The sequence below is a fragment of the Dryobates pubescens genome, chromosome 31 (assembly GCF_014839835.1).
Source record: "Dryobates pubescens isolate bDryPub1 chromosome 31, bDryPub1.pri, whole genome shotgun sequence".
NCBI classification, from domain to species: domain Eukaryota; kingdom Metazoa; phylum Chordata; class Aves; order Piciformes; family Picidae; genus Dryobates; species Dryobates pubescens.
The window spans coordinates 324416-340379 of record NC_071642.1 but is presented as its reverse complement, the minus strand read 5'-3'; the positions used below and the strand labels follow the sequence as shown (position 1 = coordinate 340379).

At 57.0% G+C, this 15964-nt stretch overlaps 1 protein-coding gene across 5 annotated transcripts in view; it reads right to left on the bottom strand.

The window, feature by feature from the left end:
- Positions 1-15964, bottom strand: part of ARHGEF18 (Rho/Rac guanine nucleotide exchange factor 18) — a 39620-nt gene that overhangs the window by 22311 nt on the left and 1345 nt on the right. For 2 of the 5 annotated variants that reach the window (XM_054175345.1, XM_054175346.1), the window contains exon 1: positions 3355-3418. Coding sequence is in view for 1 of the 5 variants with exons in the window: in XM_054175348.1 (XP_054031323.1) it covers positions 8894-9056; positions 9586-9691; positions 10055-10135; positions 10307-10351; positions 10533-10590; positions 10957-11071; positions 11518-11719; positions 13245-13726; positions 14620-14756 (1389 nt within the window). In the remaining 4 variants the exon portion in view is untranslated. Of the gene's footprint in view, positions 1-3354; positions 3419-8893; positions 9057-9585; positions 9692-10054; positions 10136-10306; positions 10352-10532; positions 10591-10956; positions 11072-11517; positions 11720-13244; positions 13727-14619; positions 14757-15964 lie in introns of those variants that run through there. The other 3 variants (XM_054175344.1, XM_054175347.1, XM_054175348.1) reach the window with 2 other exon arrangements.

Sequence of the window (15964 nt, the reverse complement as noted above, 5' to 3'; positions counted from 1 at the left end):
CTGCAAGCACCTTCACTGTGCTGCTGCAGACACTGCTGGACCAAGCACAGTTAAGAGTGAGAGCAAACATTTCCTTTTTCTGCAGAGAGCTTCTCCTTGCATCCTTCATCCTCTGCACAGCTGCTGGGAACAGGGTACTGGAGACCAGCAAGGGTCAAGAAGACAGCAGAGAGAAGAGTGAGGGACAGAGGACAGGGAAGAGACGTCAGGAACCTGCACACATTGAGCAGAGACGGCCACAAAGGGCTGCTCTGGGTGTACACAGAACCGACAGATGGGCACCAGAACAGAGGGGCAGCGCTCAGCTCAAACTGACAAAGCATCTCAGCATCATCAGTCAGTAACTGGCAGCATCTGGCTGTGTTCAGGTGAAGAACTCAGAAGGTTCATCAGTGAACTGGAGTTGTGTCAGCAAGGTCCTCCCAAACTGGAGAGGCACAGAAGATCTGCCTGAAGAGGACAGAGCTAGAAACTCCCAGGACTGCCAGCCAGGCTCTTCCCTTTCTCTGTCCTGTCACCTCCTCCCTGCCATTGCACCAGGATGAATCTGGCAGGGAAGCACAGATCCTCTAAAGGATTGTTTGCTCATAGACTATGCAGACTATGGCTCTGGCCAGTGCTAAGAACAGCAAACTGCTCAAGCAAGGTCCAAGGATTTGGGTCACCTTGCCTGGGTGGGGACAGGACCACCACTGCTAGAGGTGAAGTTCTGGCAGTGATCAGTATCACACAGAGCATGGAAACTATGCAAATCCACCTGGGCTGCTCCTGGGCTTAAACCAGCAGGGCTGGAATTCAGACCGAGGGTCTGGGGAGCACCACCCCACATCTGCTCACCAGAAGGACTGTCCCTGCCTCAGAAGCTCTTTGCACAGGCTAGTGCCAGTGATGACCTAACACTGAGGGACTACTTAAAACAGGGACCTCATCCAGCAAAGAAAGATGTAAGACCAAGAGTCTCAGCATCACCAGGAAAGGTCCTGAGGGCAATGAAATTAATATGTGGGGTACTAAAGCCTCTCCCCTCAGTAAAGAGCACTGCACAGGACAGAACTCTGCAGTGCCCCAAAGCACAAGCACAGCTCACAGCATGCAGGAGGACAATGAGCCTGAGAAAGGGCAGCTGAAGACATCTGCTCCCCCAGCCAGAACACCTTCCAGTGGATCAGACAGTGCCAATGGCCTATAAATGTCCTGCAGAATTGGATTGCAGGACAAATGTATGACTCACCAGACACTGTGGGCATTGTGACCCTGGCCTGTCTGGAGCGGTACTGCCCCAGAAAGTGACTCTTAAAAGGGCCATCTGCAAACAGCCACAGCTCACAGGGGCTGTGATTAACCCAAGGTGGAAGTTGCTATTTCAGATGACATTCAAGCCCCCTTTTTAAAACAGCTGTGAAGACAGGCTGAGGGAGCTGGGAGAAGAGATGGCTCGGAGCAGCCTTGCAGTACCTGAAGAGGCTACAGGAGAGCAGGGGAGGGACTTTGAACAAGGGCTGGGAGTGCCAGGACAAGGGGTGATGGCTTCGGGCTGGAAGAAGCTGGATTGAGACGAGACATGAGGAAGAAATTCTTCCCCAGGAGGCACCAGAACAGGCTGCCCAGAGAGGCTGTGGAGACTCCAAGTCTGGAGGTGTTCAAGGCCTGGCTGGATAAGGCCTTGAGCAGCCTGGGCCGGTGGGAGGTCTCCCTGCCTACGGCAGGGGGTTGGAGCTGGGTACACTTTGAGATCCCTTCCAACCCAATCCCTTCTGTGACTCTGTGTATGTCAGAGCACATTCCCTGCCCCTCAGTCTCCAAACGAAATACTTTTCCTGTGAAATTAATTACTTTCCTGCTCTAAAATGTTCAAAGCTTCAGGGATCAAACAGGATCTCTGCCCTCTTCCCTCACCCTATACAAGGTAAATCCTCTCTCTTGATCTGACAAAGGAAGCTACTTGCATGATTACCAGAGAACACAGACCCAACACAGCGTCTGAGGAGCAGCTGAAACAAGCCCAAGGCTGCAGAAAAAGCAGAGCAGCCTGGTGACAAATCTCCTCAGGAATGAGGAGGTGCAGTGGAAGACGAAGAAGTTTCTGCACTGGGTAAATGCAGGTCATGGATCTTCAGGAACTCAGAGCAGGTTCAACTGTGTCCCAGTGGCTCTGGTGACCGCTGCTCACCTGGATTGCTAAGTCACCTAATTAGGCAGAAACCAAAACTGGAGGGTTCAGGGTGATGAGATGCTGCACACTCTGAAATGGAGACAGCCCACACAGGACAGCAGCACCAAGGAATGATCAAGTTTCAGCTTCCCTGCTCAAGCATTCCTCCTGGTCTCCAAAACCAGCCTCTAATTACTGCCTGTATCTGGCTTTATGGTCAAAACATCAGAGAGAGGGCAGGGGGTGGGGTTGTGTCACTCCCAACACTGCAAGTTCTGGTGGCCCCAGGGTTTTCTTTAAGTGCAGAAACACAGAGCTGATGTTTGTGCTCTAAACAACGCCGAGGAGAAGCAGCACTTCATCCTCAAAGGAGGGCCAGCACCACTCCAGCCCTCTCACAGCGAGCCCTTCCCCCATGCTGCGGGCACCCTGCAGAACCGAAGCAGCAGCTATGACAATCATAAAAGGTATTTAAAACATTTCATAGGTAAACATTAGGTGGAACTGCAACAGACAGCATCTGATGGCTCCTGCTGCAGAGCTGCGTCCCATGGCTTGATTTTTTCCTCAGACCATAAACTACCTTCTCACTACACAACTTGGCCAAATGAAAAGGCCACCTACAGAAAACTCTCTTAAGAAGGGAGAGAGAAGGAACTGAGAAGCAGCGTTTCTTCCCTTGATTTTACACAGCAGACATACAGAGAGAAGAGTAACAAGCCCACGGCAGAGCCTTCAGACAGCACGCAGGAACGTGGCTGATTTGTTAGAGCTGCAAAACCACAGCCCCAGAAACGCGCACCAGGCTTCCCGAGCGGTATTTAGCTCCTTCAGCCCCTAAAGGAGGTCTCCAAGACAGAGACTGGATCTTCCCAAGCTACCTCCTGCCCTGCAGACTAACCCCGAGCCGCTAGCGCAGGGGCAGCCACAGCCCCGCGGGGTCTGGCACGGCCGGGACGGCAAAGCTGCCGCCCGGGACGGACTATGCCTGCGCTCCGCCGCGGGGCTGCCCCCGGCCCAGCACAGGCCCTGCGGAGCCCCAGGGGCTGCCCGGCACAGGGACCGGGCCCGCCGCTCAGCGGGCCGCGGCCGCCCAGCGCCCCGGGGAGAGGCTCCCGGTGCCGGGAGCGGCTCGCTAAGGCCTGCCGGGGGCGGGCGCCGCGGGGAGCAGCCGGGGCCGCGCTGACACCGCGCTCGCTTACCGGACTCCCCGGGGAGCCGCCGAGTGCACTCCTGCGTCCCGGGAGCCGCCGCCACAGCAACAGGAAGCGGCCCCGCGGCCCGGAAGCGAACGGCGCCGCGCCGCGCGCCTGCGCCCGCCCCGGGCCCGTCCCGGCCCCGCCCCCGGCCCCCCGGCAGGCTGCGGCAGCCCCGCCCCCGGCCCCCCGGCCGCCCGCGGCCGCCCCGAGCCCTCGCGTTCCCCTCCTCTGCTCCCGGGACGAGGAAGGCGTCCGGAGCCGCCAGGTCTCTCCCCGACGAGGGGTCCGTCCGAGCTCCCCAGCCCGAGATCTGCTGCCCTCTGCCCGGCCCTGGATCTAAAGATGCCGAAGCTGCGGGGAGCTGCCTCCCATCGGCGCTGCCCGCAGTGCCAGCAAAGCGAGAGCCAGGCCGCAAGGGATGGGAGGCGGCGGCGCGGTGACAGCTTGAGCAGGGTCCTTGGCGTCCTGGCACCTGCCCTAAACACCTCCTGTGTCATCCAGAGCCCGCTGGGGTTTGCCGTTCCGCACGGGCTGAGGTGGTTGCGGCTCCTGCCCGCGCCCACAGGGCTTGGCAGGGCGCTGGCTTCCTTCTGCACCCTGTGACCGGGTGTGACCCTGCCAAGGACCCTGCCAAGGACCCTTACGCAGACAAACAGAAAGCAGAGAGCCCTTCACTGTCAGCACCTTCAAGCACTGACTCAGAACTAAATGGCTGGGAAAAGCTTTTCCCTGAGCCCAGCCAGGTCTGACCCGGCGTCAGCACTGGGCTGCTGAGGCATTCCCTGCACAGAGGAGAAACCAGAGGAGCTCATGACCTGATCTGACATCCTGCTCTGTGATTCACTCTGGTTTACACACTGATCTTCACAAGCTTGCCACGTTTCAAATCAGACACGTCAAAGCTGCCCATCGAGCTTGAAAATGCAGCACCCAGGATAACCACAGAGCCTCTCCCCTCCACCCCGCTTCTCACAAACGTTCCCTTCTGTGCTGCCTCTGTACAGGGCTGAGTACAATAAAGGCCCAGCTGTTTACCGAGGCCCCTTAGCACTCCAGGGAAATCACCATTAAATAAGGTGGTTTGGGGGTAAACAGCTGGGTGTCACTTGGTGACAGGCTAATCCTCGGCCACGTCAAACTCGGTGCTTTGCTGTAACATAAAAGCAAAGCCTTGCAGATTGCCCAACTGCAGCTGTCAGGGACAGAACGTGCTGTGCTTCTGTGGCCCCAGGGCATCTCCACAAAACCTGCAAAATCTGGCACAGCAACCAGCTGAAAGACTCCGTAGCTTGGAGCTAAGGCTTGGATTGCAAAGAGGAGAGTAGCACCAACTTCCTAATCCTGTGTCACTCTGCAGTCACAAAGGGTTTTGTACTGAACGAGCTGGAGGCAGATCATTGTGTAGTGCAGCCCTGCACACTTGTCAGGCCAAACGTAGCAGACACTGAGGTTTTGGCAGGGAGTGCAGGAGGAGCACCGTGGAGGTGCTCCAGGTGAAGGCAATACTGCCCAACCACAAAAGAAAGTGAAAAGCATCAAAGGAGAAGCATTGCCAGTAGCATATTCTTCAGCTTCCTTCTCTAAACCCTCCAATGTTTGTGTCAGCAGGGCCACAGCTTACTCAGGGGTTCCTCTGAACCACTTTCAGGTTTGCCTTGGCTCCCTCCTTGGTCTGCAAGAGCAGCAGCCCAGCACAGTTGCACTGCTTGCACCTCTTTGGTTTGGGCCCCTGCCAGTGGCTGCTTGTTCCAGTGGGACTCAGCCCATTCGTACCATGTAACATCAGCCCAGGACAGCCGGACAGCCTGGTGTCCAGCACAGCAGCTACCATTTGTGAGAAATAAACACTTTGGCTGCAGCCATAGGTTTGCTTTTGGAGAGGTTGGTCTGACCTCCCTGCAGGCTCTAGGGCTCCATCCCTCCTGTAAGTAACAGATAGAATAGAATAAACCAAGATCGAGTCCAACCTATCATCCAACACCACCTAATCAACTAACCCATGGCACCAAGCACCCCATCCAGTCTCCACCTGAACACCTCCAATGATGCTGACTCCACCACCTCCCCAGGCAGCACATTCCAATGGGCAATCACTCTCTCTGTGTAGAATTTCTCTCTGACATCCAGTCTGAACCTCCCCTGGTGCAGCCTGAGACTGTGTCCTCTTGTTCTGGTACTGGCTGCCTGGGAGAAGAGACCAACATCAGTCTGTCTACAACCTCCCTTCAGGGAGTTGCAGAGAGCAAGAAGGTCTCCCCTGAGCCTCCTCTTCTGCAGGCTAAGCAACCCCAGCTCCCTCAGCCTCTCCTCACAGGGCTGTGCTCCAGACCCCTCCCCAGCTTTGTTGCCCTTCTCTGGACACCTTCCAGCATCTCAACATCTTTCCTAAACTGAGGGGCCCAGAAGTGGACACAGGACTCAAGGTGTGCTGAGCACAGGGCAGAATGACCTCCCTGCTCCTGCTGGCCACACTGTTCCTGATGCAGGCCAGGATGCCATTGGCCCTCCTGGCTGCCTGGGCACACTGCAGGCTCATGTTCAGCCTACCATCGACCAGCACCCCCAGGTCCCTCTCTGCCTGGGCACTCTCCAGCCACTCTGACCCCAGCCTGTAGCTCTGCATGGGGTTGCTGTGGCCAATGTGCAGAACCTGGCACTTGGATGTGTTCAGTCTCCTGCCCTTGGACTCTGCCCATCTGCCCAGCCTGTCGAGGTCCCTCTGCAGAGCCTCTCTACCCTCCAGCAGATCAACTCCTGCCCCCAGCTTGGTGTCATCAGCAAATTTCCTGCTGATGGACTCAATGCCCTCATCCAGATCATCAATAAAGATGTTACAGAGCATGGGGCCCAGCACTGATCCCTGGGGCACACCACTGGTGCCTGGCTGCCAGCTGGCTGTGGCACCATTCACTCTCTGGGCTCAGCCTCCAGCCAGTTCCTAACCCAACACATCACACTCCTGTCAATGTAGCTCTCAGCCAGGGAAGAGGTGCAGGGACTACCTCTAGCCCAGCGCTCAAGGCACTAGGGGGGCAGCCCTGCTCCTGCCATCTGTATTCCATGGCATATCCTTGGCTCACCTCCACGGTGTGGCCTGCCTGGAGACCTCTTCTCCTGTCAGGGCTTTCCTGGGCCTCATCTGACTCCTGTTGCATAAACACTGGAAGCATGTTTATAAGAGAGGATTAATTTAGGCACAGAACCTTCTCCACCCTTGACAGCAAAGGCTCAAAAGGAGCTTTCTCTGTTTCCAGGTGAAAATAAACTCAGAGCCTCACAGCTCAAAGTTTACGTAGCAGCAGGGTCTGGGGGGGCCACTGCAATCTTTCCTCTCTGTTTTTCATCCCTGCCAGGCTCCTCACATCACAACTGTGAGACTCACAACCTGGAGTTGCACAAACTCTCCTGCATCTATACTTCAGACACACACCACAGCCTCCTTCCTTCCAAGACTGCACTGGGGCAGGAACTGGGGGTGAGAGGGACAGGGGTGACCCTGTGCAGGGCCCCCCAGGCTCACATCCCTAGCAGAACCATGATTCCTTGATCTGAATTAGAAGCAGAATTCCTCTTGCTATTACTTCCTCTAATGAGGGGAGCTCTTGCTCCTCTCAGTCATCACAGCCAGGGACGCCACCAGACTTTATGTGTCACTGGACAGCGAACAGACCCGAGGCTTCCTCCTCCTTTCCCACCCTTCCTCACTCAGGCTTCAGCCGCCTGGTGCCTCCCGCAGCCTGCGCAGTTTGCCGCCGCCTGGTGGCGCTGTAGCTCAGAACGCAGGGCAGTGACAGCCCCGGGGGCCGAGAGCTCAGCGCAGGGATGGGGAGAGGGAATCCATCGGGAGAGGGAATCCATCGGGAGAGGGAATCCATCGGGAGAGGGAATCCATCGGGAGAGGGAATCCATCGGGAGAGGGAATCCATCGGCAAGAAACGAGAGGAGCAGCCGAACAGCCTCAGACCCTGGCAGCAGCTACAGCTGAGGCTGAACCCTGACCAGCACCTCTCACCTCTGGTAAGTGGAGCTGCAGGGTGGCTCCAAAGTTTGCTTTCAGGAGCCCTATCAGCGGCTTGCCAGCAGCCCAGGCATTGCTCCGAGCTGCAGCCATGCAGCCACCGATACACACTATCAGCTCCAGCAGCAGAACCCAGAGGAAGGCGCTCTCATGCCAACAGCTGTCACACAAGTCCCGGTCTAGGTCTGGCCTCAGGCTGTACATTTTAGTGAGCATCTCAGAACCCTGCCCAATTGGTCAGCCTCAGTTCAGGCCTCTGCAAAGGGAAGAGGCAAACCCCAGCCCTGTGCCCACGTCCACCTTTTTTGCAGCTAACCTCTGTCTGCTCCGAAGGCAAAATACACTTCCACAGCACTCGTCCAAGGGCAGTCAGTTTTGTGCCCCAGGAGGGTTTTACTGACCTTGAGAACCTCAGAGGGACCTTTACTGGAGAGCGAGCGTTGCCTGAGGGGTAGAGAACGACAGCAATTCTCTCCAGAAGATTCCCTCAGCCTGCAGACAATCCCTTGGGAATTACAGCGTTCTTCAGTGCCCTGAGTACCTGCCCCAGAGGAGGGACAGGGTTTCTCCATCAGCCAAAGCCACGCAGCAAGGCCACAGTGACTGCGGTGGGAGGGCAGAGTCCCCTGCATGTGGTGGAGAAGCAGCTGCCATTCCTGTGCACTGCTTACAGCTGCAGAGCAAAGATCTGGCACAGGCAGGTCCTGGGAAGCACCACTGGATCAAGTTTGGGATGCTCTAGAAATCCCTGTGGCCATGCATAGGGAGGGTGCTGAGCTGACATCGTTGCAGCAGTGAAAAACAGCCTGAAGGATGTGGCCTGGCTCAGGCAGCAGGGAGGTTTGCTTGGGCAAAGCAGGACTTTGTGCAGAAAACATGAACAGAAAAGCTGACCTAGAACCCTCCTTGGGGACAAGGGGCAGGAAATGGTCAAGTGGCCAAAGGAAATGAACATTAAACTATTGCCAGGCAGGATTTAGAGATCACTGGGGTTTGGGGTTCTTCAGTGTGGAGAAGAGAAGGCTCCAGGGAGACCTTTCTGTGGCCTTTTAGTGCTTAAAGGGGACAACCAGAAAGCTGGGGACAGACTTTAAGCAGGGCTTATTGTGACAGGACAAGGGGTGATGGTTTGAATTAAAAGTCAGAGATAAGGAAGGATTTTGTTTTACACTGAGGATGGTGAAACCGTGGCCCAGGGTGCCCAGAGAGGCGAGAGAGGTCCAGGTCAGGTTGCCTGGGGCTCTGAGCAACCTGCTGCAGTTGCAGATGCCCCTGCTGACTGCAAGGGGGTTGGACTGGATGGCTTCTAAACGGTCATTTCCCACCCCCACCCAAACCAGTCTGGGATCCTATGGTTTAGACCATCTGGAGAAAGAGGCCAGGCCAAGCAGGGCAGTGGGGGGCAGCCAAGCCAGGCTGAAGAGTGAAGGGATACGTGGGACTGAATGCAGGGAACAGGGGGGAGGCTGGGGGGCAGAGTGCAGTCAGGCTGGGTCAGTGCCAGGCAGCAGCAGCCATACTCACTCAGGCACTGCAGACCACTTTTATTCACAAGAGGTTTGGCACACAGGGAGCAGCTGGTGCAGCTGGAGAAAACCCCTGGCACAAGCTGGTGCCTATTGACCTCTTTCCACCTCTCTTTTGGCTCCTTTGTCTCCTTCTCTTTGGGCTGCTCTTTGTTCTTACCCTGGAAGGAGGAAAAAGAAACCAGCTCTGTTACAGGCCTTGCACTGCCCAAACATTTCTGTCCCCCTGGTAAAACTGAGTACACAGGGAGCTGGTGCACATCAGGTTCAGCAGGCAGCTTTCTGCTGGAGTCTTTGGGATCCTGGTGCTTTGCCCAAACACCTTCCCAAGGCTCAAGCCAGTCCCTCTAGGACAGGTCCATGTGTGATGAAGGGCAGGGCACAGCACTGCAGCACAGATCTGTGCCTCTGCAGGCTCTCCTCCTTTCCACCATGGGTGATCCAGGCAGGCACTCAGCCACAGCAGTGCTCTTCTGGGCTGCACAACTCCAGCTGAGAGAGTGGAGAGCAGCCAGAACATGGCCTGGAAGCAAGGAGGGCTGCAAGTCAGGATCCCTGCCCAGTGCCCACAGCGCATCTGCCGACCACAGCCATCCCAGGCAATCCAACTCACTGCTCCCTGGGCTCAGAGCCCCTTTGCAGCTTGAAGAACTCAATGATTCCTTCCACAAACTCAGCCTCTGCCCTCACCTTATCCTTCTGCCAGGAGCCAGTGACTCTGCTCCGCAGGGAGCTCAGGCGCCGCATCACCTTGGTGCCCTTCTCTGCTTTCTCGCTCTTCCCGCTCTCCTCGTTTCTGAAACAAGACCCAAACCATCTTCCCTGAGGGGCAGCACCTGGCCAGGCACAGCCCAAGGAAACCACTGATGAAGTTCATCTGCAGCAGTCCTTTAGGATCCCATCTCTGACCCTTTTAATCTCCTGGAGGGTCTGGCTCAGCATCAGCCGTGTCATGAGTGGGACACTTGCAAACTGTCTGGGTGGGTTCTGGCTGCCCCTGTGGCTTTGCTCACCACCAGGCCCTGATCCTGGCTGAAGCCCTGCAGACACCAGTGTCCTGCACAAGGCACGGGCAGGGCAGTAGAGCTTGAAGGAGAAGGGGACTCGACTCAGCCTGCCCTGGGACCACGGCGTGTGAGTTCCCCTCTGTGACACTTACTCATTGGACAGGAACTCAAACCAGGTGATGTTCTGCTGGGAGCAGTCGCTGCCCTCCTGCACACCAGCTCTCTGCTTTGCTCTGTGTGGGGAGAAGACATCAGACACACAGGAGCAAAACTTTCACTGAAAGAATGAAGTGATTGTGGTACCCTTGGGATTTGTCCCTCAGGGAACCAAGGGTCCTTTGCCAGGGGGGTCCTAAGCAGACCATGACCATCCTCCCCCACATCCCTCTCCCAGCCACACTTACCCATGGTAATGTTTCAGCTCCTGAAGGACCTGCTGGACAATGAGCCTGCCAGGGATGGGGCGAAAGAAAAGAAAGGGATTAGAAAATCTCCTTGCCAAGAGGTTCTGCACCCCACAGAGCAGCTGTGCCCCAGCATGGACTGGATCTCCTTTGCTGCTGTATCTCCAGCAGCTCAGAGAGACTGAAGAGTCTCCATCCCAGAACAGCCAGGACTGACAATACCTACACGTGGTCCGGGGACATGTGGTCCTTCTCCAGCATCTCCAGAGCAGGGGGCTTGACACCTGCAACACAAAACACTCTCTGCAGGGACCTTGGGTAGTGGTTGGACCCCATTAATCTTTCTGGGCTTCCACTCTGCCTTTAATAATGGGGAGGGAGAAGTGCCAGGGGAAGCTGGGGCAGAAAAGGCTACTCTGCATTTCTGTGAGGGAGGTGAAGCCTGCAGCACTTCCCTGTTACCCCTCCCTTCTCCAGGCTGTAGCACATCAACTTCTGAGGCTCCTGCTTGCAGATAGAGGGTAGGACCTGATGCCACCCCAGAGATGAAGTCTTTTCCAACCTCAGTGATTCTATGGTGTCTCCAGTTTGTTACCTTTTCAACCACAAACCCATGAGCTCCTTTCATGCCATGTGCAGGCTGTACCAACCTTCCACAGCTGGAAGAGAGGTGTTGAAGCTGCAGGGTGTCTGGGGGGAGGCCACTGTCTCACAGGCTGCTGGCACAGACTTTGACCTCAGTCTCTTGCCCTTGCTGCCACATTCCTGGGGAAGGGAAGAGCCATGGACACCTTTCAGCCTTTGTGCACCAAGGGAGCCTCCATCAGGGCACAGCTTGGCTGGCAAGGTGTGATGCAGGGAGTCTGGGCTTCAGTGCCAGTGCTTGGCCTGCCTTCCATAGCCTCCTGCCCTGTGTGCCCACCCCAGGGGCCCCAGGATGGGTCCCTTTGCTGTGTGGTTTGATACCTCTGGTGCATCAGAGCACAGGATTACAGCAGGACCCAATATACCCCAGGGAAGAGGCTGACTCCTCCTTGGTTTGTCCCTGAGCAGACAGCCCAGCTCTGCTCAGCTTCCTGCAGACCTCCTGCCATTCCTGGTTCAACACTGGCATTGAAAGAGTCCAGCCTGCAGCTGACACCCATGTGTGTTGCCTTCTGCACCCTAAGCTTGCCCTGCTGCCAGCCTGCACACAGCCCCCAGGCACTTACCGCCTGCTCCAAGCCAGGGCTGACTGTCAGCCTGGGGTGCAGCTCCACCTTGAGCACCATTCCCCCACCACTGCTCCAGGCTTCCAGGTCCCCTTTGGGCAGCTGAAGGGACACACGAGGAGGCTGTGGGAGGCACTGGCTCCCCTTCTCCACATCCTCCTGCTCTGGGTCGCTGCCCATCTCCGTGGTATCCAGGCTGAACCTAGTTCAGGGAAGAGGAACAAGAGTTGAGCAGCCCCAGCCATGGCACAGCCTACAGTGTCCTAGCCAGGGCTGGGCAGTCCTAAAGAGCTCAGGGAAGGACAAGTGTCACGAGAGCAGGCACATGGAGAAGGAGATGCCAGAAGCATCAGCTGGGACACCAAGTCCTAGGCTGTTCAAAACAGCTTCTCTGGCTCCATCAGCGAGTGCACGAGCTCCTTGCTCAGGGTGGGTGTTTGGTGCTGGAGGGCTCTCACTGATCCCTTAGCAACCCCTGAGACTGTGCAGCCATCCCAGCACCAGCCAGCCTGGCCTGCCTGAGAGCTGCTGCCCTGCCAGCTGCAATGCCAGCAAAGTCCCTCTGGGCACTTGGCAAGGCAAACCTTGTCCTTTATGGGCTCCTCACTGTGGCAGCAGTCAGAAATCTGCTCCCACTGGAGCCTAGCTTCAAGGAAGGAAAAAGAAACCTTCTGGGGAATGAGGGATGGATCAGTTCCCCCAGTGCCCCATGGGTCCCTGAACACTGAGTCCTGTTGCAGTGCCAGCAGCACAGGAGAAAAGTGATGGATGGGGCTCAGTGGAAAATCTTACCCTCCCCATGGGGCTGTGCCTGCAGATCACTGTCACCTTCCTGCTGCCAGAGACAGCTTCAGGAAGCTTTTGCTTAGGGGGCAGTGGAGGTGTGCTCCCCTCTCTGGCCCTGCACTCAGGTGGCACTAATCACCCAGCCAGGGGACCCAGTGTCTCTGTAGCACTGCTGCTCGAGTGCTGGGCACAGCACAAACTGTGAATGATCCACGGCGTGGGGGACAGACACAGGGCTGGGAACCAAAGCCTGGGCCTGGTAAAGAACTGCCAAGATTTCATGCTGAGATAATTTTAGGGTACCTTATAAGGAGGAGAGATAAAAATAGTCCCTGCTGGCCTGCACCTCACTCCCAGACACCCAAGAGGTCAATAACATGCCAGCAGGGGACACTGGTGCAGGACCCTGCAGCCCGGCGTGGCAGCAGCACAGCAGCCAGGCCAGGCCTGCAAACAGCTCTCAGCCAGAGCTCAGCATCCTGCTGCACAATCCACCTCTGCAGCCACGTGGAGGGGAGGGCTGGAGGACACTGCAGGCACAGCCCCACCGAGCTCACAGTTAAGAGGAAAAGGATCTGACAGAGCTCTTAATCCTTCAAGTTGCCTCTGAGCCACAGCATGAAGGCCAGCAGGGCAGCTGATGCTGTTGAAGGTTCCCTCCAGACAGAGATGGTTTCTGCCCACATGAGACATCCTCTTGCCAGCCCCAAGTGGGAAGAGCCTTCCTACTGCCAAGGAGACATTAAAGCCTCTTGCTGATCTAGCATCTGCTCCTCCACATCCCATCCAACACAAGTAGTAGTGTCCAGCTGCTTTGGCAGATGCTGGCAAGCAAGGGGGAGCACCCAGCAGCAGTTTGAGCTCAGGGCAGTGTGATTGCTGCAGCCCCAGGTAGCATCCCTGCAGCCCCGGATCAAACACCACTGCTGGTCCTGCTGTACCTGCGCTTGCAATCCACAGGTGACAAAGAGCTCTCCCAGCTGTGCCTCCGAGAGGTGGACATCGATCTCACCAGCATGGGGAAGGAATCCTTGGCCTCCTGCAGGTCCAGCTCTTTGCCTGCCTCTGCAGGACACTGGGCAGTGCTGGTACCACCTCCTGGCACTGCTGCACAGGAGCCGCCATGGTCCTTCCTCAGAGAGCTGCAGTCGGCCTCGCTGTAGCGCAGCCAGCAGGGAACGGGGTTGGAGAAGGCAATGTCCAGAGACAAGCTGCTCAGAGCCCCTGGCCTCTCCTCCAGCAGGTGAGCAGCAGACACAGGCTGGGTGGCTTGTTCTGGCTGCACTGCTGCCTCTGGTGCTGGTGGGCTCAGCAGCCCCAGGTCTCTGTAAAACTGTGTGCCGTGGAGAGCAGAGTCCGAGAGGAGATCCTCCGTGCTGCTGTGCAGGTCCCCTGCTGGGCCATCCAGCTCTGGGGAAGAGTGCTCCTGCAAAGGCAGCCACAGCTCAGTCTGAGCTCACAGAGCTCTTCAGAGAGCCTTCTGCCTTTCCCAGGAAGGGGTCACCTCCCATACAGAGCTGGAGCAACTTCTCTTTCCCTTCTCAGGGCAAAGTGTCCACCTGCAGCTGGGTTTCTCAAACTGGACCTAGCAGTGCCCTCTCCAACTGCATCTCACAGTCAGACCTGCCCCAGCCCCACTGGCTTAGCTTCCTCCAGTCCTAGAGATCTCTCTGTGCCTTAGTCCTCCTAATCGCAGAAACCCAGCATGGAGGGATGGGAAGGGACCTCTGGAGCTCACCCAGCCCAACCCCCTGCTCCAGCAGGGCAGCCACAGCAGCTTGCCCAGGAGCACAGTGCCCAGGGGCGGGGGGAAGCTCTCCAGAGGAGACTCCACAGCCTCTCTGGGCAGCCTGCCCCAGGCCTCCAGCAGCCTCACACCAAAGAATTTTCTCCTCCTGTCCACATGGAACCTCCTGGCTTCCAGTGTGTGCCCACTGCCCCTTGTCCTGTCCCTGGACACCACTGAGCAGAGCCTGGCCCCAGCCTCTTGGCCCCCACAGCTCCTTCAGCTCTTGCTGAGCATTGCTCAGCTCCCCTCTGGGGCTGCTCTGCTCCAGGCTCTCAGCCCCAGGGCTCTCATCCTTTCCTCCTCACAGAGCTGCTCCAGGCCCCTCAGCAGCTTTGCAGCTTCCACTGGACTCTCTCCAGCAGTTCCCTGTCTCTCTTGACCTGGGCAGCCCCTAATCCCAATGCAAAGCACAGAGGGGTGCTTTTCCCTTCCATTCCCTGGCAGCCTGGGTCAGCAGCTCTTTCCCCACAGATCCCTCTGAACATGGTGCTGAGCCCTCAGTTTTCTGCAGTAGAAGGAAGGACGACACTTGCCTTCTCTTCAGCCATGCAGAAGGAGTCATCCTCAGCAATCAAGGATGGGAGGAAGCTTTTAGGGTTAGGATACTCCAGAGCAGGGGTGCTGGGGTCAGGGAATTCCTGTAAGCATGGCTTGCAGTCAGACCCTGCAAGACAGAGGAGGTCATGGCCAGCAGGGACAGAAAGCAATGGGGGTGGCAGCAGCCAGCACTGAGCTGTTGGCACATCCATCCCACAGGCAGAGAGCACTGAGAAGCCAACAGAAACCTACTGAGCTGCAGAGCAGGTATGAAAACACAAACACAGGATCCCAGGCTGCTTTGGGTGGGAAATGACCTTCAGAGGTCACCCAGTCCAACCCCCTGCAGCCAGCAGGGACAGCTGCGACCAGAGCAGGCTGCTCAGAGCCCCAAACAACCTGAGCTGGGATGATTCCAGGGATGGGCATCTCCCTCTCTGGGCAGCCTGGGCCAGGGTCTCATCATGCTCAGTGTAAAAAATGTCTTCTTTATATCCAGTCCGAATCTCCCTCTTTCAGTTCAAACCATCCCCCCTTGTCCTGTCACACCCAAGGAGAGCAAGCAGCTGGTGAGGAGGGTCTGGGGGGGGACCAGGACAGGCAGTGCTTCCCCTCACAAAAATCCAAGGGAGGACTCAAAAGGAGATTCCCTACACTTGCCACCCCCTGCAGCAGCAAACTACCCCCAGAGAAAGGAGCAAAGCCCTGGGAGGCAGCAGGGCTGAGGCTGCAGGTCCTGACAAGTGCTGTGGTCTGACAGAGGCCAGAGCCCTTGCCCCAGGGTTACCCAAAATAGTTTTTTTTTAACTCCCAAACAGGAGCCACTCCTGCCAAGGCTGCTCTGGGCCTGCACCAGGCTCCAGTCTGCAGCTCTGAAGTAGAACCCTGGAACAGAGTCAGCTCCTCAGAGGCCTGGAAAATATCCCCTGTGCCATACAGGGCTCAGGATATGGCCAAGGCTCAGGCTGCATCCAGCAGCCCCCTCCAGGCCCAGCACAGCTCTCGCAGCCTCCATGGGCACTGCAGACCATGCTTTGCATGGCTGTGGTGAGTGCCAGGGGATGTGAGATCTCAGCTCCCCAGGCACTGGCAGACAGCAGCAGTCACCTTTACTCAGCTGAAGCTGGAGATGGGATGGCACAAGGGCACTCCCAAGAACTGGGCTGTTGGCTTTAGCAGAGCACAGAGCAGGCATTGCAGTTGCTTAATTCCCCTCTGGCTGGGGACCATAAAAGGTTATTGCTGCAGGAGCAGCTCAGAGGAATTCCCAGCACAGAGCTGGGGAGGAAGCGTCGCTGGCTGCTCTGTGGAGCTCCCTGCCCACCACTGGGACTC